This window comes from Trichomycterus rosablanca, chromosome 3 (assembly GCF_030014385.1).
Source record: "Trichomycterus rosablanca isolate fTriRos1 chromosome 3, fTriRos1.hap1, whole genome shotgun sequence".
Lineage (NCBI taxonomy): Eukaryota > Metazoa > Chordata > Actinopteri > Siluriformes > Trichomycteridae > Trichomycterus > Trichomycterus rosablanca.
Genome location: NC_085990.1, coordinates 13,141,999 through 13,165,482, shown reverse-complemented (window position 1 = coordinate 13,165,482; position 23,484 = coordinate 13,141,999). Strand labels below are relative to the sequence as shown.

The 23,484-nt window shown below is 39.8% G+C and overlaps 1 protein-coding gene across 1 annotated transcript; it reads left to right on the top strand.

The window, feature by feature from the left end:
- Positions 1–6,746: 6,746 nt before the first annotated feature.
- On the top strand, positions 6,747–12,904 carry LOC134310089 (C-X-C chemokine receptor type 3-2-like). The gene is made up of 2 exons (XM_062991606.1): positions 6,747–6,865; positions 11,842–12,904. Exons 1-2 carry the CDS (start codon positions 6,747–6,749, stop codon positions 12,902–12,904), a joined length of 1,182 nt encoding a protein of 393 aa, XP_062847676.1.
- The last annotated feature ends 10,580 nt before the right edge of the window (positions 12,905–23,484 follow it).

The following is a 23,484-nucleotide window of genomic DNA, read 5'->3' as shown; positions in this document are numbered from 1 at the left end:
TGCTATTGTCTTATAGCACCTGAAGCGTCTCATTGCAGCAAAAACGGCACATTTAACATAGTATGTGAGCAATATTATTAAATAATATTAAATCCTCCCTTCCCCACCGGTCCGTGAAATTATATCTTATATGAAACCGGTCCGCGGTGCAAAAAAGGTTGGGAAACGCTGCTCTATTCACTAAACGAGCACAGACATACTTCAGTCATGTGGAAAGCCTTTCTAAAAGAGGGGAGGCTGTTATAGCAGTAACCAACTATATATTGATGTCTATGGTTTTGAAATAGAATGTCCAACAATACTTTTGGCCATATCCTGAAAATGGCTTTTTGACATAACATCTTAACATCATTTTTTACAATTTTGGGAGACCTGAAAAGCAGCTCAATTTGTTGGAGGTACCAACTGCATATTTAGTTTACTGAATTTAGGTGTAGGAGTGGCAGTTTTTCACTACACCTTGGAATCTTCACACATCTAATCCCGAATTTTAGAAAGGGTTAGCTTATACATTTAAAAAATGCCAACATGTCCATGTTTAGTTTTCAAAATATTTAATAAAAAAGGTATGGTTGTTGCTTCACACATGTAATGTATCTGGCGAACCTTCTAATACCGTAGCGTAGCGCTGCCACCACCTTCGTTAACCCAGGAAGGTCTGGTAAATCACGATAATAACCAGGCGAATATATGGAATTATTCACACATTAAAAAATTTTATTAAGCCCAGAGATAAAAATGGAGTAAGAGGACAACCATCCAACACTAGACTTTACACTCTAACACCACAGTGAGCATAAAATTAATTTCAGAATACACGTATTAAAATAACACACTATCAGATCACTCATTAGCATATAATTCAACACGGCAAGAGAAACATGTAACACACTCTGAAGTGCACACAAACTTCATTGTACAGTCTAGCATTTCATGATTGATAATGTATTTCCGATCAAGTTATCCAAATATCTGGATTCTTAAAAGTTCGGAAGCCTTGGCACCGTAACCGCGACCAGCCTCAACACAGCGTCTCACGTGGTCCGGAAATCTCCCCGTGCCACCAACTCGCTCCGAGCAAGAGTTCTTCACCAGCGTCTCACAGTCTTTTCTTTTAACAGTTCTCACTGACCTGTCGTCAACACTGCGAATCTTCCTTCATCCAGCTCCGGCACTTTAAATCAGTCTTTTAGTCAGCCGCCATACCGCTCCAAACAAAGTCCCTTCATCCCCAAAGAGTCCGACCTTTTATAGTGTCCGTGTTGCTCACCTTCAATCAGCCCAGGTTCTGCCCCACCGTTCTACTCAGTCTCTTTTCATTTAATCAGTTCATTACACACATTTGCTTTCCATTTGATCTTTTTTTGCCCAATTCTGCCCAAGTTCCTTTTAAACATAGTGACCACTTCCTGTAAAAATGTTTGTGCATGTTGCAGATTTCAAAAATTCTGTTTCTCTGGTTCTTACTTCACTTTTCTCTCAGCATTTTTCTTGTTCTCACTCTCTATGTGGTCTGTCCTGCGCTAACAGTGAGAGACAGGTCTTGTGCTGACATTTCCATTTTGACCAGACATCTTTGTAAAACGATGAGCTCTTACACGACTGCAGATTTTGTAAGTGTTAATTACTTTATTTAGAAAAAAACAGATCCATTTTGTTTTTCATTTGTTGGCGTCGATGAAAATACATAAACATAAACGTCATTAGTTTAAGACTGATATTTAAACTGTGGAGGCACTAGAGTAAATTTCAAACTGAATATTTTTTATAATATAGTGTTCTATAATTTATTTCTGAATGCTTCTTTTGTTAAAGTGTTCAAATGTATGTCTTAATCAAAAAGTGTTGCAGGAATCAATTTTAGAATGTATACTTTAAAAAAAAAACCACCAAATTTATATGAAACATTTAACATTTCGTCTTTGGACAGTTTCTGTTTAAATAAAAATGACCAACTCAAACAGCAGCAATAGATGAGTGATCGTCTCTGACTTTACATCTACAAGGTGGACCAACTTGGTAGGAGTGTCTAATAGAGTGGACAGTGAGTGGACACGATATTTAAAAACTCCAGCAGCACTGCTGTGTCTGATCCACTCATACCAGCACAACACACACTAACACACCACCACCATGTCATTGTCACTTAAGTGCTGATCCACCACCCAAATAATACCTACTCTGTGGTGGTCCTCTGGAAGTCCTAACCATTGTAGAACAGGGTGAAAGCAGGCTAAAAAGAAGTATGTAGAGAAACAGATGGACTACAGTCAGTAATTGCAGAACTACAAAGTGCTTCTATATGATAAGTGGAGCTGATAAAATGGACAGTGAGTGTAGAAACAAGGAGGTGGTTTTAATGTTATGGCTGATCAGTGTATGTTACTGTAGAAGATGGCACTAACCTTTTTTAATCTTTTCTAATCTTTTTCTCTTAGACCGTGTTAGGTTTTTCGGAACATAAAAACGTACATTTAATATGGGAAGTATTACATCCAGACCACATGGTCTATTCAAAATGGCGGCTGCCATAATCTCTTGGCAGAAGGCGGAGCCCGGGGCTTTTTAGCACATTTCATTGGCTCCACCAGCAGTAAAGGAGGAGGAGCCTAGACTAGTTTAAAAACTGGCGGAAAGAGAGACGCGGTCTCTCTCTTACGTGGTGTGTCTAGACTGCAGGAGAAAAGGAGCGCCGGCCGGCTTAGCTCTGATATATATTCACAGATTATTTTTACACTTAATAAAGTGTTTTAAAGAGTACTTTCTGGACTTCCTTCGACTGCTTTCTTCAGGACCTTTTGAACAAAAGATTTATCCTAACAAATGGTAGCCAGAGGATGGTTCAAGAGGTCTGAGGATTGCATCAGAATTAATTCAGCTGACTGAGGTAAGACCAGGAATTCTGAAAATCTTTTGTGCTCAATACGAGGCGCGCGCCTACTACAAGGTAAACAGATGTTCTCTGAATATATTAGATGCATTTATTATTTAGCGTATTGAGTGTAAAATTGAATCTCAGAATCCGTAAGTGTCTGATTAAATTACTAAAGTATGTTAGATAGTTTAACACTGTGAATATATGCTGGAGCTAAAAATTGTGTGTTTCCTGATTGCTGAGTTCGAACCAGACCGGTTAAAATAAATGGTATTGTGTTCGGCTGCGGCTCCACCCGGAACATCATTGGGACGTAACGTGTCCGTTTGTTTGAAAAACAGGGGCGCGTGATTTGAATGATCTAAGTTTTAACGAGTCTGGGACTGGGTTAATTCTATAGATCCAAAAGTTTCGAGCGTTGGAGATCTAAGAGTTTGGCAGCTCATAGAGCGGAATTCTATGATTCGAGCGTTGGAAATAATAGGATCTGGCGGTTCAAAGAACGAGATTCTATATTCGAGCGTTGTAAAACTTAGGATCCGGCTGCTCATAGAGCGGGATTCTATGAATGAGCGAGCGTTGGAAATCTAGGAGTCTTGCGGTTCAAAGGACGGCACTCTATGATTTGAACGTGGAAATCTTAAGAAACTGGCAGTTCAAAGAACGAGGTTCTATAAATAAGATTATCCTGAAATTCTAACTTGTCTGTTAAGGAAGCGGAGTTCGGTTAATTAGACTAATTTAAATTCTATATTCGGTTCGTAAATAGCACATCAGGAGTTTGTGTGTCTGTGTTTCTGTGTGTATTCGTCTGCGAGCGGTTTTCTTTGTTTGTACCACGTGTGTTCTATCTATCCGCCATCTTGGCTCTATGAGTGCAGCATGGTTTCCTGTCTATCAGCCATTTTAATGTTGAGAAAACAGCGTGGTTTCCTTTTATGCGCCATCTTGGATCTGAGCACAGCGTGCGCTCTTGTCTCATCGGCCATTACGCATGGGGGGTGTGAGTAGCGGCAGATCATTCTATAATTTAATCTAATTTCATGATCTTAAGGATAACTATGAGTTGAGACGAAGTATATGATGGTACCTTATTAAGTGTGCTTTAAGGTAAGTAGCGTTTTTATACTATAAGGGTCGTAAACTAAGTGCCCCCGCACTTAGAGAATAATTCTTCCATGCGTGAAAAGTATTGTCCCTCTCAGCAGGGAAGAAAAGGGGAATTTTCACAAATAATTAAGGAAAATCTCCTTAATCAGGGTTGTTGTAGTGAATAAGATTAAATTTTTGAATAACACAACGCTTGTTTATCGTGATAGGAGCTGGGTTGTTGTGTGAGTACATGTTTGTTGAGAGATTGTTGTATTGTTTCTTTGCTTCAATGTGTGAGGTAGTGCTTGACAATATTTCAATATCGATATAACATAGCAGTGGAAAATGTTTCAATAACGGAGATATGAATTTTAAACGGATTTAACCGGTGCCCGGTGTTGCCGCTCGAATTACACTGATTACTGTAACAAAGTAGTTTTTTAAAGCTCATTTCACAGACTATAATTTTGCTTTTGCGAAAGTATGTTTTGTAGGGGTAGTTACTGCGTTTTGGATGATATAATAATCGCAAAATGAAAAAGCTGGGAGGCTGTTAAAGTGGGTTTTGCGACAGGGAGTCGAATCCTTTGTCTCGGTTCCCTTTGAAGAACCGTGTGTTTGCATGGCGACTCCCGGAAGAATCGATTCCTTTGTTCCAGTTTGGAGAGCCGTATCATGGATTCGAATCTTTTTGCGACACATCGCTAGTGGATACACAGTTCGGAAAAGTTTTATTTCATTTGAAATAACACGTTACACATACCTAACCGTTTTAAATGTTATATAAACATGTTTCTTCTACTACATTTGAATTAAAAACAACTATTGTGAGAATTATATCCACTCCTGCTTGCGTTACACCGAAGAGAACCCCTGCTGCTTACTGTGAGTACATTCTAAATTAAATACTCGCTACTTGAGTAGACTTTTAAAGTAATAACTTTACTCGTAGTTAAGTAAGGATTCATTAAAGTAATAGTACTTTTACTTCAATACAGTTTTTGATACTCTTTCCAACTATGATTAAGACCTATGTTAGTATATTGGATTATATTGTCAAGGCTTATGTTTATTTGGGAATGATGTATTTTTCTCTGTATGCAAATGCTGAATACAAGTAAAAGGTAAAAAAGCTAATTTATTATTACTGTTTCTAAGGTATTGTGTAGTTGTGAGGGGTGAGATTTCGTGGACTGTTGTAGGGTTCAGAGGTTTGCAGGTGAGGCCTTTCGGTGTTAATGTTTTTGGCAACTTTTCTGGGATTTGTGTTGTTCGTGTCGATGTCGGAGTTGTGTCGTGTCGACCGAAATTAGGAGTTGTATTGTGGTATGGATTTTGGCCGTGTCGTCCAGCCCTGGTGTGGGAGTTGTGGAGTTGGGAGACACGTGTCTGCGTGGTCCTGTGGGTGTGGGGCCTCCATTGTGGTGTTAATACTGTATGTGCTCCCCTCTGTAGTTGATAGTGAATTGGAGAAATCTCACTGGGGGTCCTGGACGACCCTCAAGGGGCGGAGTTAAAGGGACATCACGAGTGACTGACATTATCTGCGACCCCCAACTCTGTGTCTTTGAAAATGGGAAATCTAACAGCAGGAGAAATTAGATCAAGGGGGGCGACTGAAGGCATTGGCAAACAGGAGACAGCTGGTAAAGCTACAGGAAGAACTAGTTAGAACTAAGGTGGCTTTGCAACATATGAAAGTTGTAATAAACAAGACAGATAAAGAAATGAACAAAGGACTTGTGACTCCAGACGTTAACACACCACAACCCAAGTTACCAGTCCCTGATCCATCAGTTCATCCTTCTTCATATGGAAATGTAAGTAATATGTTGAAAGTTCTCCAGCAGAAGTCGCTAAGGGATGAGGAGCATTCAAATGCTACTAAACAGGAATGCTGAATTGGAAAGGACAATGCCAGAGTTGACACTACCGACAAAGCTGTGGAACACCATCCACTGCTCACTAACAACATTATTTGTTTACAGGTCCAGCTAACACCAGACTTTACTGGAACTAACTTTAAAATTCTGTCCTTTCTAACAGGATAAACACGTTTAGAAAGTTCTGATTGTGTGTCTCCTAATGCTTGGAGAGGTCCCGTGGGCAAACAATGCCTTCCTAAAATACCATACCATACCAAATTGACCCATGAGTAGAACTATATGTCAAACAGGGGGGACATAATAAAACAATCTATACAAAGCCAAGATAATAAAAACCTGCCAAATGCAACAAGGGCTCCTAGTGAAGGACATCCTGTCTCTTATAATCTTTTGAACTGAGACAACATTGTGTCTATTACCCAGCCACTGGAGGGGCTGTGAAGAGGGAAATTGGCACCAAGCACTGAAAATAAGACCCTTTTAATAATTCTCATACAGATGAGCATGAGAGAAACATCAAAAATTGCCTTTAGGTCGTTTGAAATTCCAATTGGACACAGGAAAAATGCAGATTTAATGCTTGGTTGCCGTCAATTTTTAAATTACTTTGTTTCAGTTGCCCACATCTGGTGGAAAGAGGTTAAGAGGAGTCGGTCTCTGCATATGTGGCGTCTCCACACTGATCTCATTTAGGTTTTATTTTCAAGATTTTATTGTAAAATTTGAAAACAGGGGGGAGTATATAAGATTTTTAATGGCAGGAATGAGATTTTGAGATTTTATGTTTAAATTGTGTTTATGTTCAATATTACTTAGTCAAGTAATATGCTGCTTTGTGCATTAAACCCTGTGATACATTGTGCTGGGGCAGCTGGACTGGCAGACCTATGGGTATGCATGCAGATCCAGGGACGCCTGGTGAAGGTAACCTTCAGCCTTACCTCCTGTTTAGAGAAAAGGGAGTTGTAGCAACCTGTAGTATCTCTCAGCGCTGCTGCTTGCACGGACTCAGGTGAGATTAACCTTTTGCGACCCTGCAGTCACATATGAGGACATTACATTTTGGTTTTGTTATGCCTTATTCCTTGACCTGCTAAACTTCGATCGATTGTCCCCATTAGTGGACACTTTTGTCTGCCAGCTAGTGGTAGCAAAAGTACTAGAACACTAATAAAGTTTGTTTGCTTCTTTATTGGGATTTTGACGTTATGTTTTGCACTTTGGTTACATTTATGACAGGAGCGGTGGTTGCTCATTGCACGGGATTCAGGTTGTATCGGGCACGGACATGGACGGTTCGGTGTCTCTGGTTCGCCTCGCTGGCATGTCTTTGGACTGTGGGAGGAAACCGGAGCACCCGGGGAAAACCCACATGCGGGCTCCGCGGAGGGGGGACCTTCTTGCTGTGACAGTGTGCGACGGTACTACCCACTGAGCCACCGTGTCGCCCAACTAAGGTTAAAAACATAAGGAATAGGAAAAATGCATTGAAAAAATCAAAGCTCGGGTCTCAGGAGATTAAATATAATTGCTTACACGAACTCCGGTAAGATTCAATTTAATTGGTAATATTTTTTGGAAATTGTTAATTGGCAATTGGTAATATTTGATGCTTGTGTTGTATCCGATGAATCTTTTCTAGCTAATTGATCAGGTCAACTCACTCATTTTATACTATATAGTTTATTGAAGAAGTTAGATTGGTTCAATGTGGTGCAGTAAACCTTGTGGCAATACTATGCATGATCATAGATGAGTGGCAGATGAGTGCAATTTAAAGATTGAGGAAACAGTGAAGAAAATAACTTGTTAGGAGAGAAGTACATGAAGGGGGGTGACTGGAGACCCAGGTCATAGGTTTCACAGACACACAGCAACCCAGCGGGGGGTTGAGGCCATAAAACTGCAGGCCCTGCATGAGTAAAGAGAAGTCTGATATTTAATCTACTGTGTATTGGCTGAGGATGGTGGACACTTATGCAGTACCAAAGATGATGTAAAAATTGTGAATACCAGATCTTGCAGATGTGTGTCAAGGCTGTTGTTGCATTCTGATGTTTGAGTAAAGCAGTGTTCAAGAGGCATATGGGGTGCTGAGGTACAGAATGCCAAAGTAATGACATCATCAGACAAGAGGAAGGGAAAGCTGATGTGAGGCTGGATGGAGACGTTATGCAGTGAAATCTCAAGACCGTGTGGGACAGTAGTGTGTTTTAATAGACATCCACCTGAAGATCTGGGTTCCATAATAAAAAGTGAGGGGTTCGGTAACATCTTATAGAGGTTTTGGATGTATTTTACAGTAAGGTATTAGAATAACAATAATACGTGTAGTAAGTTTAGATAATTCATATGAAGTGGATAAATTAGGTTTATGTATATTAATAATGAGATTTTGCAGACTAGAGAAAATATAAGTAGGCATATATTGCTGTTCTGTAGATTATGATGGAGAAACATGAGGAGTTTAATACAGAGAAGTGTCATGTGGTGGAAAGAGCAGATGCTCACAGAGTAGAGAGGGGTTTATTATTGTGATAGCAATAAACGCTAGTGAAGCATGAATGCTAGGTATGCAGACTAGGTTGGTAGTATTTTGCAGTGAGTTAACTAAATGGAACTGTTTAAGTAGAGTTTAATGTGATTCAAGATAGCCAAAGTGGATCAAAGTGCTGGTGATGATGAGCGTGAGGGATTGGCTGACTAGGAGCAGGAGATGGTCATGTGAGAGTGTTGGATTATGGGAAATGTAGTCTGTATTGTTAGAAGCAGGATGTGTGTTAGTACCAGTGACAAAGTTGGGGTAAAAATCTGAATGAATATATAATATAGGTCAGGGGTTTGTAGGACTGATGGAAGTTGATATAGCAGAGCTGTTGTTATTTTAAGTATGGCAGAGTAAATAATAAATAGTGGATTGGTGATTTGTATTGGGAAAAAGGTGATTTAGAAAATTTGAAGGCTCTCTAGCATGCGGCGATGATGAAGTAGAATAAGTGTAGAAAATGTTAGATGTAATGTGTATGCACCTTCTGCTCTGATCAGTTTGAACTGTTTGAAGGGGAATTTTATATAGCAGGAAGGGTTAATGCAGTATGAGAGACAAGTATTGAAGTATATGTTTGTTTCCATAGGGCCATTGTCGGTCGCTGTGAAGTAATTGTTTGTTTCCAGGGGATCACTGTCGATTGCCTTGAAGTATATGTTTGTTTCCATAGGACCATTGTCGGTCGCGGTGAAGTGATTGTTTGTTTCCATAGGGCCATTGTCGGTCGCGGTGAAGTAATTGTTTGTTTCCATAGGGCCATTGTCGGTCGCGGTGAAGTAATTGTTTGTTTCCAGGGGATCACTGTCGATTGCCCTGAACTATATGTTTGTTTCCATAGGGCCATTGTCGGTCGCGGTGAAGTAATTGTTTGTTTCCAGGGGATCACTGTCGATTGCCCTGAACTATATGTTTGTTTCCATAGGGCCATTGTCGGTCGCGGTGAAGTAATTGTTTGTTTCCAGTAGACACTGTTGTTGTACTGAGGTTTATGTTCTTTTGTCTGAGTTGTGTTTGGACAACCGAGTGAGTTGTGCCAGTGAATGTTAAAAGAATACTCGTATTCTTCGACTAGGCAGGAATCTTCTGTTCTAGGGTGTGTCTCGTTAAAACCAGTTTATCTTTGTCTTAATACGTGTTACAGATTTTGCTCGAAAGGTTGTTTAAAGCGGTCTAAAATGTCTAATTTAACACATAGAGAATTTATCCATGTCTCACCCACTAACTCAGGAACCAACCCCAACCAACATCAAAGCTTATGAAGACAATTACACCTGTTTCAGGAGCAACAAACCAGAACCGATAAACAGGGGACATTTTTCAGAAGGGATTTGTGTATGAATGGGTGTCTGTCGCTAAACACTGAATGAACTGCCAAAGGCAGCTCACTTGCGGCCCTGACGCTAACCTTCCTTACTCGCCGGCGCCACATTGGTGTCAGAAGTGGGATCGTGGTGTTTGGGTGGCTCTGATGGTTTGGTGAGCCAATATGCCCGGTCTGTGCGAGTGCGCTAGCCCAGGTGGCTGTAGGGGCAGGGTGCCCGGTCCAGCAGTGGGTGGAAGAGCGACTCGGCAGTTTAATGGGGTGCGGTCCAGACACAGAGCCACCCAGTGGACGCTGGTGAGTGGGTCACCGGGACGGTTGACCATTAGGGAGGAAACAGTGTAGCGTCGCCACTGGGTCTGGCACGGGCTTCATCCAGAAAGCCTTGCGACAGTGGTGTCTAAGCTCACCGTGGCCGTGTATCCTGTTGTTGGGAGTGGGGTGGCTACGGTGAGGGCTGGGTAAGTAGCTTATATGTTTGTCTGTTGTATGATTGTATGTGTGTATGAATGGGTTAAGTGGCTAGAAGGGATGTTTGGGCCATGGAAGGGAGTTATTGCAAATTTGGTGATGTCAGCATGCGTAGGATTGGTAATTTTAGTGATATGTTGTTGTTGTGGTATCCCGTGCATCAGGGTATTAATAGAAAGATTTTTAATAGATATAGTGAGTAGAGGAAGCAGAGGGGGGCAGGATCCACCAGTTATCCAGATGGTGTTGGCTGATTTGTCGAGATATCATGTAGATGATGATGAGGAGGATACCCTTGAAGGTGGGCCGGAAGACCCACTTCGAGCAGTATAAGTGCTACTAACTCTGCTTAATTAAAGGTAAAACCGACCAGACAAGATGAGGAGAGAGGACCAGCACTACTAATCACACACCGTGATGAAGGAAGGAGACTTGGAAGGACTGGCAGAGGCAGACACTGAGGGGACTGGAAGACCCACTCCAAGGGACAGAAGTGGCACTAACTGGACCTGCCTACAGGGAACAACCCACAGCAGAAAAGCCCGACAAAACCGACTATGTGGAAGAAGAGTCCAGCGGAATCAACGGAGCGGAACAAGACGAGGGGGGAGAATTTAGTTAGACTAGGAGGAAAAAAAAAAAAAACATAAACATATAGTTCGCAGACACATAGACCATCTTTGAAAACACTAGTTAAGTGCAACACACATAGTTTAGCTGCAAAACGCAAGGGGTTAGTTCAGGATTGTTTACAATGTATATATGTTTGGTACTCTGCTATTTTTAGGAAATGTTTGTGCTGCTGTGGAAACAGGTAAGGCCGACAGGGGAGAATCCATAAGACATTAGGAGTCATGCAGAGACACAGGAGCTATGGGCCCCTTCTGAATATCTGCAGCTCTGTCTGGTGGAGGACAACCTGAACGGACTTCCTGTAGAAGCCACGCACCCATTGTTTTTATTTTATTTTTCTTCTCTTTTTGATTTCCTATTTTTTAAATTACTTTATTTTGATTTCCTGTTTTTATTATTTTTTGTTTGTTTGTTTGTTTGTTTCAGGGTTAGGAGCTGTTGCGATAGGTACGGTTCCTTTAGTTTAACTGGTAGCCTTTTTATTTTTAGAAACGTTTTATTGTATAAAATTCAGCCCAGTGGCCATGTAGTCAGAAGGGGTTAAATTGGGGGGTTGCTGACGGCTATCCTTATCTCCTGGGATCTAGAAACACCTAACCTATAGTTAAAAGTTATTGTGAAAGCATTAAGATGCTTTCAAGGGGGGATTGTTAGGTTTTTCGGAACATAAAAACGTACATTTAATATGGGAAGTATTACATCCAGACCACATGGTCTATTCAAAATGGCGGCTGCCATAATCTCTTGGCAGAAGGCGGAGCCCGGGGCTTTTTAGCACATTTCATTGGCTCCACCAGCAGTAAAGGAGGAGGAGCCTAGACTAGTTTAAAAACTGGCGGAAAGAGAGACGCGGTCTCTCTCTTACGTGGTGTGTCTAGACTGCAGGAGAAAAGGAGCGCCGGCCGGCTTAGCTCTGATATATATTCACAGATTATTTTTACACTTAATAAAGTGTTTTAAAGAGTACTTTCTGGACTTCCTTCGACTGCTTTCTTCAGGACCTTTTGAACAAAAGATTTATCCTAACAACCGACACAGCAAATTATTCCTACGAGGACGAACTAGATGGCAGTTACGCTTCCCCCTGCAATCTGGAGGATACTTTATCTTTTACCCACCGCTTTGCCCCCATAGCCTACATAATAGTCTTCATCCTGGCTCTGGTTGGAAACATTCTGGTTCTGTGTGTGGTGCGCCGCTACCGTAAGTCCTGTCACGGTCCCTGCTCCTTCTCTCTGACTGACACATTTCTGCTCCACTTGGCCATCTCTGACCTTCTGCTGGCCCTGACGTTACCCTTCTTTGCTGGCCAGTGGATTAATGGATGGGTATACGGCATGGGTCTGTGTAAGATAGCGGGTGCGCTCTTCTCCCTGAATGTCTACTGCGGCGTGCTTTTCCTGGCATGCATCAGCTTCGACCGTTACTTGGCCATTGTTCATGCTGTCCACACCAGCTGGAGGCGCAACACATGCCTGGCTCAGCTGGCCTGCTTACTTATCTGGATCAGCTGCCTTGTCCTGACCAAAATCGACATTTATTTCCGAAATGTGGAGCAATTAGAACAAGATAATAACCGGCTGGTGTGTCACTTAAAATTTACCGGTGACGGTGTTGAACATTGGCATCTTGCTCTGCAACTCCTCAGCATGCTGTTAGGCTTTGGACTCCCCCTGATGATGATGCTGTACTGTTATTTGTGCATCTTCTGTGCACTTTGCCACACAAGCACTAGCAGGCAGAAGCGCCGCTCACTCAGGCTCATTATTTCCCTGGTGGCAGCATTCGTAATTTGCTGGGCACCGTACAATATTCTAAAGATGATCGACAGCCTGGTGGTACTAGGTTTAATAAGCTCCAGCTGCACGTTGAACCACGCGCTTGACATCGGCATCCTGGTGACGGAAAGTCTAGGGCTGGCCCACTGCGCTCTCAACCCACTGCTCTATGGCTTCGTGGGGGTGAGGTTTCGTCGCGAGCTGATCCGTATGTTTAAGTCAGTGTTGCATCCAGGTGAAATGGGATCCTTTAGCTCTGCAGAGAGTGAAAATACCTCCTACTTTTCAGTTGTGGCCTGAGAAGAGGGTTTTTGAGAACTGGGCAAGTACGACTGGATTAAATGATGTGTTGGACTAATAAGGCAGAATGATAAATGATAAAGGGTTAAATTACGATGTAAACAGAAGAGGTTGGCACATTTTTAAATAGTCTACTATCACTTTTAGCCATTTATTTGTATTCTGCATCCCATCGTTGCTTTGTGATGGTTGGCTGCACAGATGGGTCAGCTTTCTCCAATTCTTTCTGTCCAATGTAGCTTTCTGAGTCCACTTCACAGGTCCTTTCATAACACTGCCTTCAATGTTGCCATGTTGGTGCCTAATCACTTGCCCAAAGTAACATAACTTCATCTTCCGCCATGAGATTTTTAGCCGTTTTTAATGCACTTGTTCTCAAAAACCTGGATGCATCTTTCTTCCATTTTCCTGAATGTCCAGCCATGACATCTATATGTGACTACTGGCCAGACCAAGGCTTTCATCAATTGTAGCTTGGTGATGGACATAACTGACTTGTCAATTTCACAATCACTGCCATGCCCAAAACACCTCTAGTTGTAAATAAATGAGTAAGTAGAATATGTTAAGCTGCAATGGACTGATTCTGTCCAGTGTGTATTTCTGCCCTGCTCCTTCCTTTTAGACTAAACAACTAAAAATCGATACACCAATTGCAACCTCTCACAGAAGCATGTACATGTTCAAGGCAAATATAGACAATGTTTGAAATGTACTACTAAAACACAAGTATGTACTTTTTTTTTTTTACTGTAAACGGGTTGTAGACTATTTAAAAGTCTGAAGAAAATTCTATTACCTTAAAGAGGAACTGAAACTGTATTCAGACTGCACTTTTTTCTTCTTTTTATGCAAAAACTTAGTAATCTGTTATATGAAAAATACTTTTCTGTGATTAGATTTTCTGTGTTTTTTTTTTTATTATATAAATGATGGCGTGCAAATGGATTAGATTAGATTTTTATTTCTGTGCTTTTTTTGAGTATATTAGATTTGTGTGGTGTGTAGAAATGCTTAAGGTGGTGTTCACTTTTTATATTTAATTTTGTTTTTTAACATAACATGGAAGCATACTTTATTACATTTCTAAAAGATTAAAAACAAAAGTGGTTAAATATTTGTTTTGCCTTACTGCAACAATCCAATCTGTTTTTTAGCTCAGCATTGTTCAACCCTTTACAGTGGTTTCTATCTACATATAGCTTTGTATAGGTGATGACCCAAAGGAAAAGAGAAGCAGAGAACTTTTAATTTCTCATATGCACATTGTACATAAAAATATCTAAGCTTGGAGTGGAGTATACAATGTTAAATAAAAAGTGTAATTTTCTACACAGATAGCATCATTTGCTCAGCAAATACAAACACGGTTCACAGCCGCAGCAACACATTTTATTAATGCTACGTTACTTAAATTAATTGCCTTTATGTTAAGGTGACCAGCTTTATAAAATTAAAACTGGTGACATTTTATTTGGCAGGCATATATCATAAAAATAATTAATTTAAACATGTTAAGGGGGGTATAAAATTATTAGGTAGCAACAAAAACGATTAGCCTCACATTGAAGATTTAAGCTATGTACATTAGAGCTGGGTGGTTCCTGAATCACCCGGGTTAATAATTCAAATCTTTATACTGAATCAGGAATCACAAGTCTGAAATCTCAATTAATCCGGATCCTGTGAGTCCTCTGACTGGCTGCTGCTAAGTACATAGGGCGAGTGAGCAGACTCACTGGAAACACCAGGGACTCGGATGATTTGGCTGAACCGGCTTCACTCCAGTCCATGTATCTAATATGTTAAATATTCCAATAAACAAGTGGTTAAACACACTGGTGTTCGTTATGTGGCTGATTTTATGCACATTGTTATTATTATTAGTAGTAGTAGGGGTATAGATTAGTAATGTAGCATATTTTCTTGTAAGCAAAACAACAACAAAATATAGTTATATTATTATTAAAATGCAAATGCTTACAGGCTACTTTAGTACTGTACCGCTTAAGGAGTATCATAGATCTTCCCTCATTGTAATTTATTGACTGTTTGTTTTGGTGCCACTGGTGCCACTGTGGCTGCCTGACCGGGTCAAGATACTGTGGCAATTTGTTGTTGACCATCCCTTGAACCTTTGACCCATTAATATACCCATCTGATTGGTAGGTGGGTCCACCGATGATCAAGATTCCACAAGTGCCAACTTGTCCCCTTCATCACACCCATCATCAACAACTCCATGACATCAAGTGTTGTCCCTACTGCTTTTAAGAAGGCTCAAGTCATTCCCCTTCTTAAGAAACATACACTAGACACTACAGACATTAACAACTACAGACCTGTCTCACTCCTCTCTTTTCTATCCAAAATTCTTGAACGTGCTGTCTATAACCAACTATCTGCCTTTCTTACTCAGAATGACCTCCACGATCCGTACCAGTCTGGCTTCAAGGCAGCACATTCTACGGAAACAGTAGCTGTTACTGAGAAGCTTCATGCAGCCAAAGCAGCCAAACTGTCATCGGTCGTTATTCTTCTTTACCTCTCTGCAGCCTTTGACACAGTGAATCACAGCATTCTCCTGACCACTCTCTCCAACCTTGGAGTAACAGGTTCAGCATGGCAATGGATGGCCTCCTACCTCGAAGGACACTCCTACCAAGTGTCATGGAGGGGATCCATAACTCCCCCATGCACTTTCTCAACCGGTGTTCCTCAGGGCTCTGTACTTGGCCCACTTCATTTCTCTATCTACACCCGCTCTCTGGGTAAGGTCATAGCCTCCCATGGCTTCTCTTACCACTCCTATGCAGATGACACTCAGCTCGTTCTGTCATTTCCTCCTTCAGACACACAAGTCTCAGCTCGCATATCAGCTTGTCTGCGAGATATCTCACAATGGATGTCAGCTCATCATCTAAAATTCAATCCCAGCAAGACAGAGATGTTGCTCATTCCCGGAGATCAGTCTCCAACTCAGGACCTAGTCATTTTTCTTGATGACTCCCAGATCAGACCATCTGATAAGGTAAGAAGCCTTGGTGTTGTCCTGGATAACCAGCTGACCTTCTCTTCTTATATAGCCAACATGACAAGATCGTGCCGGTTCCTCCTGTACAACATCAGGAAGATTCGGCCATTTCTCTCCAGGGAAGCTACCCAGATTCTGGTCCAATTACTTGTAATCTCACGGTTGGACTACTGCAACTCCCTCCTGGCAGGAGCTCCCATGTCCACTATTAAACCGTTGCAGCTCATTCAAAATGTCTGTTTTTTAACCAGTCCAAACACTGCCACATCACCCCACTGCTTCGTTCTCTTCACTGGCTTCCTGTAGCTGCACGCATTCCGTTTTAAACACTGATGCTCGCCGACAAAGCCAAAAATGGACCAGCCCCAAGCTACATTCGTGGTCTAATCAAACCCCGCTCTGTACCACGCAACCTCCGAGCCACTAGTCTCGCTCGACTTGAGCCGCCACCCAGAACTAAAGGAAGACAAGCATCAAGGCTCTTCTCTGTGCTAGCACCCCAAGTGGTGGGATGAACTTTATCTGTCTGTCCAAACATCTGAGTCTCTTGCTGTCTTTAAAAAACGATTAAAAACCCACCTTTTTACTAAGCACTTAAGCTGACTTGTACTTATTTACTGAAAAAAATTTTCCATTTACAAAAAAAAAAAAAAACTGGTTCTAACAGGTTTCAGCATATTTGTGTTCTTCGACTGTTGTTTACTAAAACTTGAGAAATGAAATGTTCATTATGTAAGCACTTCTGTAAGTTGCTCTGGATAAGAGCGTCTGCTAAATGCAGAAAATGTAAATGTCACTGATAAGAGAGGTGTGAGGTGCCAAGAGAATTAAGAGAGAAGGATTTATTTAAAGAAGATAAGTGCACGGAAGACAAGTGATATTTGGATGCATTTTTATGCAGTAAATCAGTCACAATCAAAATGTCAGTACAAGTGACTCAAGTGAACCGGATCACATTACTGACTCAGATTAACCCATAAAATGAACCGAATTTACCACCACTAAAGATCATTGTTCTTCTATAGCGAACAGCTCCCTCTGTTGGATAAAGTGTTAATGACACCAAGGTGCGCGTCAACCTGAAAGCTCGGAAAACAAAAGCGCAAACGGAAGCGCAGCAGGGCGTACAAAAGTGCACAAAGGCGCATAAAGCCGCATAGAGACGCACCCAGTACGCACCGGGGCACTGTGTTTGTATTTTCATAGCTTAACCAAAAGAAAAACCAGCAAAAACATTGTTAACTGCAATTATTATTACGAACAGGTAACTGAAACTAAAGACATCACATTCAAGTGATCACACACAGTGCTAAATTGAGTTCGTTTCGTGCGTCTGTGTTTCATCTTTTTGCAACTCATCTTTTTTCATGTGCTTATTGTAATATATGAGTTTAAATGTTTTCCTATTAATAATAAAAAAAATACACAATTCTTTAATTTCGACCATTCCTTGTTGTCTGGCCCATCTTGTGTATACTCTAAAAAGACATGTGTTAAAAATGACACACACTGTGTGGAATTTCAACACATGTGATGAGTGTGCTCAGGGATGACACATACTGTGTTGATTTAAACACAGTAAATGTGTCATTCTGTTTTTGCACACCCACCGTGTCAGGATAATTAACACACACAATGTGTTGTTCAGCACACAATGTGTGTTGATTATGTGTAATCAAGAAAATGGGTAAAATAAAGACTAATACAAATGGAAACAGGTGTAAAAATTTGTAGCCATTTTATTTTACTGTATAATATTACAAATGTTGAAATAAAATTTTTTTGTGATAAGTAATACATTAAAACAAGATTACAAACAGTTTAACAGTAAAGGTACAAAAACGTATAAAAGTATTCAGTATTTTGTAATGAATTGATTAAGAATGTATTGAAAGTACAAATGGCTAAATAGTAAAGGCCCAAACACACTTTTAAATATTCAAATACAGTTTCTTGTGTTCTTTCCTATTCTTGAAGATGGTTGCAAGAACTCGTAAAACGTCTGTTTCTCTGTCCTAAAAGAAAGACAAAAAATGTCATTACAAGGTGCTGTGATTCTCTCTCAATCTTGTGTACACAATACAAAATATTAACTGAATTAAACATTTACAACATTTAATATTTTGAATAACATTCCGATTATTCAACCCACCAATGAGTAATCAGCTAACTACTAATATTCCTCCAAATTTGTCATCAGCTGTCTAATTATTCACTTAGGCTGTTTAACAAATTATTAAACAAGTCACCTGAAAACTACAGTTACAGCATACAAGCTAAAATGTTTCCTTTACCAGAATAAAGTAAATCGGATGATGAATTTTGGAGGAGTTTTATTATTTAATTAGTTGCTTTACCCTGAAATATATCCACCACTACCAGCTTTAATGCTAATGATGTTAGGCAATGTTGCTAACGATTCGATTCGATTTAAAGAACCGATTCTTCCGAACAACTCGTTTCAGTGAATACCTTTGCTTCCAGGGTGGATAAATAATAAAAATAACATTAGTTCTCTGAATTCATGCAAGTTATGACTGTGATATTTGAGTCAACTAATTATTTGAAGTTTTCGTTCCACCCAGGCATCCACTGTTGTACTGTTTAAGGGAGAATGTGAGCCAAATAAGCAGCTGTGATTAAGGAGTCAAACTTTCGATTCTTATGAATGCACTCAGCCTCTTATTCGTTTCGGATGATTTAAGAGAACCGATTCAGTAAAACGAACTGAGCTAAACCAAGCTAAAAATATTAAAATTATTAAAATTCGCTTCTCATAATGAGATTTAACTTAAATAATGTTACTTAATCACACAGTCTCAATAGGTCAGTTAAGTAAGTTACCTTAGAAGAACTGAAAACATAGAGGGTTGCTATGGTAACCTCATCCACAGTCATTCTGTTTTGACGCCATTTTGAGCAAACTAAAAGTCCAATTAACGGTTAGCCAGTTGGCTAACGATAAATAATACCAATAAAAAGAAAGACTAGTCAGGTTTAACAGAACATTTATTACTGAATAGGAACAGAAAAGCAAACTTAGGTTTATATTAATGTAATTCAGTGCCTCCTTTTTTACTTAACTAAGTCAATTGTCAATTAAAGTCGATTGTTAAAACAGGTCACAGGGTTAAAACCTACTTTTTATAGCTTTGCTTGACTTCATAAAACACACAACAAAACACTGATAAACATGAGCTACATAAACATTAATAAAACAAAGTCAATACTAGTTCCTTTTGCAACTTACCAGTAAGGTTATAAGGACGGATCCTGCTGCTCCTTTCCTTGCATGGTCCAGAAAGAGGGAATCAACCGTGAAACACAGATATACTTGATAGGAGAAATGTGATTGGTTAACGCATATTTTTATTTATTTATTTATTTTTAATCTTACATGTGAAATAATCTATGTTTTTAGTCATGAATCCAACAAATTTAAGTAAAATTGAATAAATATATATTTTTAAACAATGTATTTTCTCACAGTTCTACACATAAATGTGTAGACTAACTATTGGAGTTACTTTACACGTGTCTGTGTAAAAAGGGGCCAGAAATGACACAAAGTGTGTTACAGACCGCAGGACACAGTAGCTGTGTAGAAAAAATGACACATTACTTCTTAGAGTGTACAGATTATGTTTTAGACCTACAGTTGCATTGAAAGTGCTGCAAGTGCCATTCTGACCTACTAAAAATCTATGACCTGCTTTCTGGAATCTGTATAAAGCTTTGTAGACTTTTATACAGCAGTTATTGTGGCTTAGTTTAATAGGTTTAGTCAAACTTGCCCTTAAAGTTAAAATACATTAGCTTTTCCACCACCAAATTAATAATGTAAGTTCATTTGTCTTAACTTCAGAATACCCTAAGTTGACATATAGCCTTAATTAACTCTAATTAAATACGTGTTCCAATTAATTAGACATTAAAATAAAATAAAAATCCCAACTCATAAACTAGGTGAAACTGGCTACATCCAAATTCTAGCTGTAGGTATAAAGGCGAGTGAATGGGTGAGTCAGTGTCGATCTGCGATGAGTCAGTGTCAATTTTCGATGAGTCAGTATCGAACTTCCGAGTGCACCAGGACCCACTGCGACTGTAATTAGAATACGACGGTTAGTGGACATTAACGTATAAATGGTTAAACACCTAAATAAATGAATAAGTAATGTAACAACGTGTAGAGCCATTTTAGATCCAAAGTGTCGACTCTTAATGATGAGTCGGTTGGTTTAGTCTTTGTCAAAAACGACTCACACCGCTTGCGCAGTCGCAGTTCATTCTCCGCGCTGAACTGAGTGTGTAAGACGGGTTTGAGGATGGTCTCGAATGTTTTGCTTGTCGGATTTACATGAGTGAAAGAAAAAGCAAACGTCTATATAACGCCGTGACAGAAAACAAAAACATGGCGAATAAGGTGAGTTTCGTCCTCTTTTCTCACACAGCTGGTCAAACTTGTTTCTGAATCGCTCGCGCTTTGACGCGGCTTGTGTTTCGGTCTGGAGCTTCTTCATAGACTACAATACAACACAGAGCAAAACAATACAGTAGCTGGGCTTTGTTATTATACAACTACATTTGGTTAAAAAAAACTGTATTCAGTGATTGGAATAAAATAACTGAATTAGCACTAAAATCAGTTGTATAATTGCTTAAAGTTTTGTAAAAACAAGATACCCCTGGTAAACAGTTTGTAACAGCCCTGTTGTTAAGTATTTGATGAATGGTATGCACTTGTATTGTAGACTTTAAGTATGTGGACACCTGAACATAAACTGTTGGACATTTCAATTAAAATCCATAGTCAGTAATATAGAGTTGCCCAAATAACGTTCACTCTTGAGGCTTTACACAAAAGAAATTTCTGTCCTCGTTTAGTTTTGAGCACTACTGTATTCTCCTCCCAGCACTGACAGTGAGGTGTGTAAAAATCCCAACACTACTGCACCTGCAACACACTCTGCTATGTTATACAACACACACTGTCATGACATTTGTCATGACAAAATAATATCTAGTTTGTGGTGGTACTATGGGGAACTTTTCTGTTAATGAACAGGGTGAAGTGGGGTGACAAGTTGTACAGATCAACAGATGGACTACAGTCTGTAACTGTATACCCACACATTGCATCTACTTGGCAAAAAACGTTCACGCTTTTGGTAAGACTTTAGGCAAGGCAAGGCAATTTGTATAGCATCTTTCATACACATTGGCAATTCAAAGTGCTTTACGTAAGGGAAAAAAAAAATAATTAAAAGCATTAAACCATTCCTGAGATCTAGAACCTCAGAAAGACTTCTTGCAAACATTTAGTTACAATTAAGAGAACATGAAATTCAAACGAGATAAAAAATTAAGAACATGAAAAACTAAAAGAAAATATAGTAAAATATACCCTACAATTTAGAGAATATGAAATTAAAACAAGAGAGATACAAAAAGATAAAGGAATTTCTGTCCTCGTTTAGTTTTAGTTTCTTTGTTTCTTCTTGCGTCCTTGATGGAAGGAGCTAGAAATCAGGAATATGAATCAAGAAAAGAAAACTGGATGAACTCTACATGTGTGTCATTCGACCCCCAGCATTGGTTGTGCTATCAAGTGTTGTGTTAGCAATACAAATAATTTATTTACTAGGATTTTACATCATGTTTTACACACTTTGGTTACATTGATGGCAGAAACGGTAGTTACTCGTTACACAAGATTAACCAGTTCACAAGTTTAGTGTAAAACACAGTCATGGACAATTTTGTATGTCCAATTCACCTCACTTGCATGTCTTTGGACTGTGGGAGGAAACCGGATCTCCTGGAGGAACCCCCCACCTGGGGATCGAACCCAAGACCTTCTGGCGACAGTGATACTCACTGAGCCACCGTGCCGCCCTAAATACTAAGAAAAAAGAATAATGCATCATTCCCTACTGGCAGGAGTAATGAGTAAGTAAGAACGTAAAGCATGCTTTCATTCCTAGAGATCCAAATTGTGATTCATGAGCGAATCATTCATAAATAGCAACTACAGTCCATTTTTTTTACATAATATAAATCAAACTGTAATGTATTTGTCACATTGTGCAGTTATTCAGTAGACATTATTGCATCATACTGTTTGTGCGTTCATTTTCATTTCAACACCCATTTCAACATGGTTTAAAAGAAACAAAAACAAAACACATTTAGTGGGTGGAACAGCAGCATGGGTCCTTTCTTGCCTCTGGTCACACTCTGTTTGGTCATTTCTATGTAGACTTTGCAGCAGTTTATTAGGAACACCTGTATATACACACTCAGCACTTTATTAGGAGCGCCTGTGACAAACATAAATTCTTTGGCTAGTTTATGAGCTACACCTGCCAAGTAGATGCACTGTGTGGGTATACAGTTACAGACTGTGGTCCATCTGTTGATCTGTACAATTTGTTACCCCTCTCCACCCCGTCCATCAGTAGAAAAGTTCCCCACCACAAACCAGATATTATTTTGGTGATGCAATGATGCTGTTTATCCAGAGCTACTTACAGTAGTGAGACAGCATACTGTCTAAGCAATTGAGGGTTAAGGGCCTTGCTCATAGGCCCAACAGTAGCAACCTGGCAGTGGTGGGGCTTGAACCAGTGACCTTTTGATTACTAGTCCAGTACCGTAACCACTAGGCTATAACTGCCCTTATAGAAGGTATACAAGTATGCTAACATAGAAATGTCATGACAGTGTGTGTTGCACGTGCAGTAGTGCTGGGATTTTCTATACACCTTACTGTCAGTGCTGGGAGGAGAATACAGTAGTGCTTTAACCAAAAACAAAGTGTCATTTGCTGTCAGCATCAGTGTGTCCACTGATTAAAAGCTGGATGGAGAATAACACACATTGTGAATATCAACAAACAGTTTTAGTCTCTACCTGAGCACCCACAACAAGTTATGTTTTCATACTAAAGAAACCAATAAGTGTAAACAGTATTTGAAAATCCCAACAACGCTGCTGCCCTGATACATTTTTTTTCACTGCAACACACTCTACCAAATAACCCTGTTGATGTCATTGCTGTGGTGAGATTCGTCTTTCAAGCAAATACTATATGGTCTGTGGGGGCCCTTTCAGTTTATAGCTGCGGTTGACGTCTAGGTCTGCAGAGCAACAGATAGACTATAATCAATACTTGTACACTCACGCAATGTATCTATTTGGTAGGTGTAGCTCATAAAATGGCTAGAGAATATAGTACATTCAAGACAGGTGTTCCTAATAAAGTGCTCAGTACGTGTAGAATATTGCTATTGAAGGCAATTCTGACCATTACAATAGCAATATTTCTTCCATATTTGAGAGTTGGTGTCACACACTAAACTCAGAGGTGTACAAAACCCTGAGGGATGAACTGTAGATTTCAGTTTGGTCCCTGTTCTAGTTATCAGTAGTACATTTATTGTTTTGTTTTTTTTGTATTTAATTTCATCAATCACTGGTCAGGGTCGAGTGGAATCGGTTTCACCAGGAAACACTAGGCACCTGACAAAAACACCCTGGACAG

Excerpts from the sequence above, each read along its gene's own strand:
- LOC134310089 (XM_062991606.1), top strand. The coding sequence starts at position 6,747 with ATGCATGCAGATCCAGGGACGCCTGGTGAAGGTAACCTTCAGCCTTAC. Across the intron at positions 6,866-11,841 it reads TGCTGCTTGCACGGACTCAG|ATTTATCCTAACAACCGACA; the intron begins GTGAGATTAACC and ends TTTGAACAAAAG.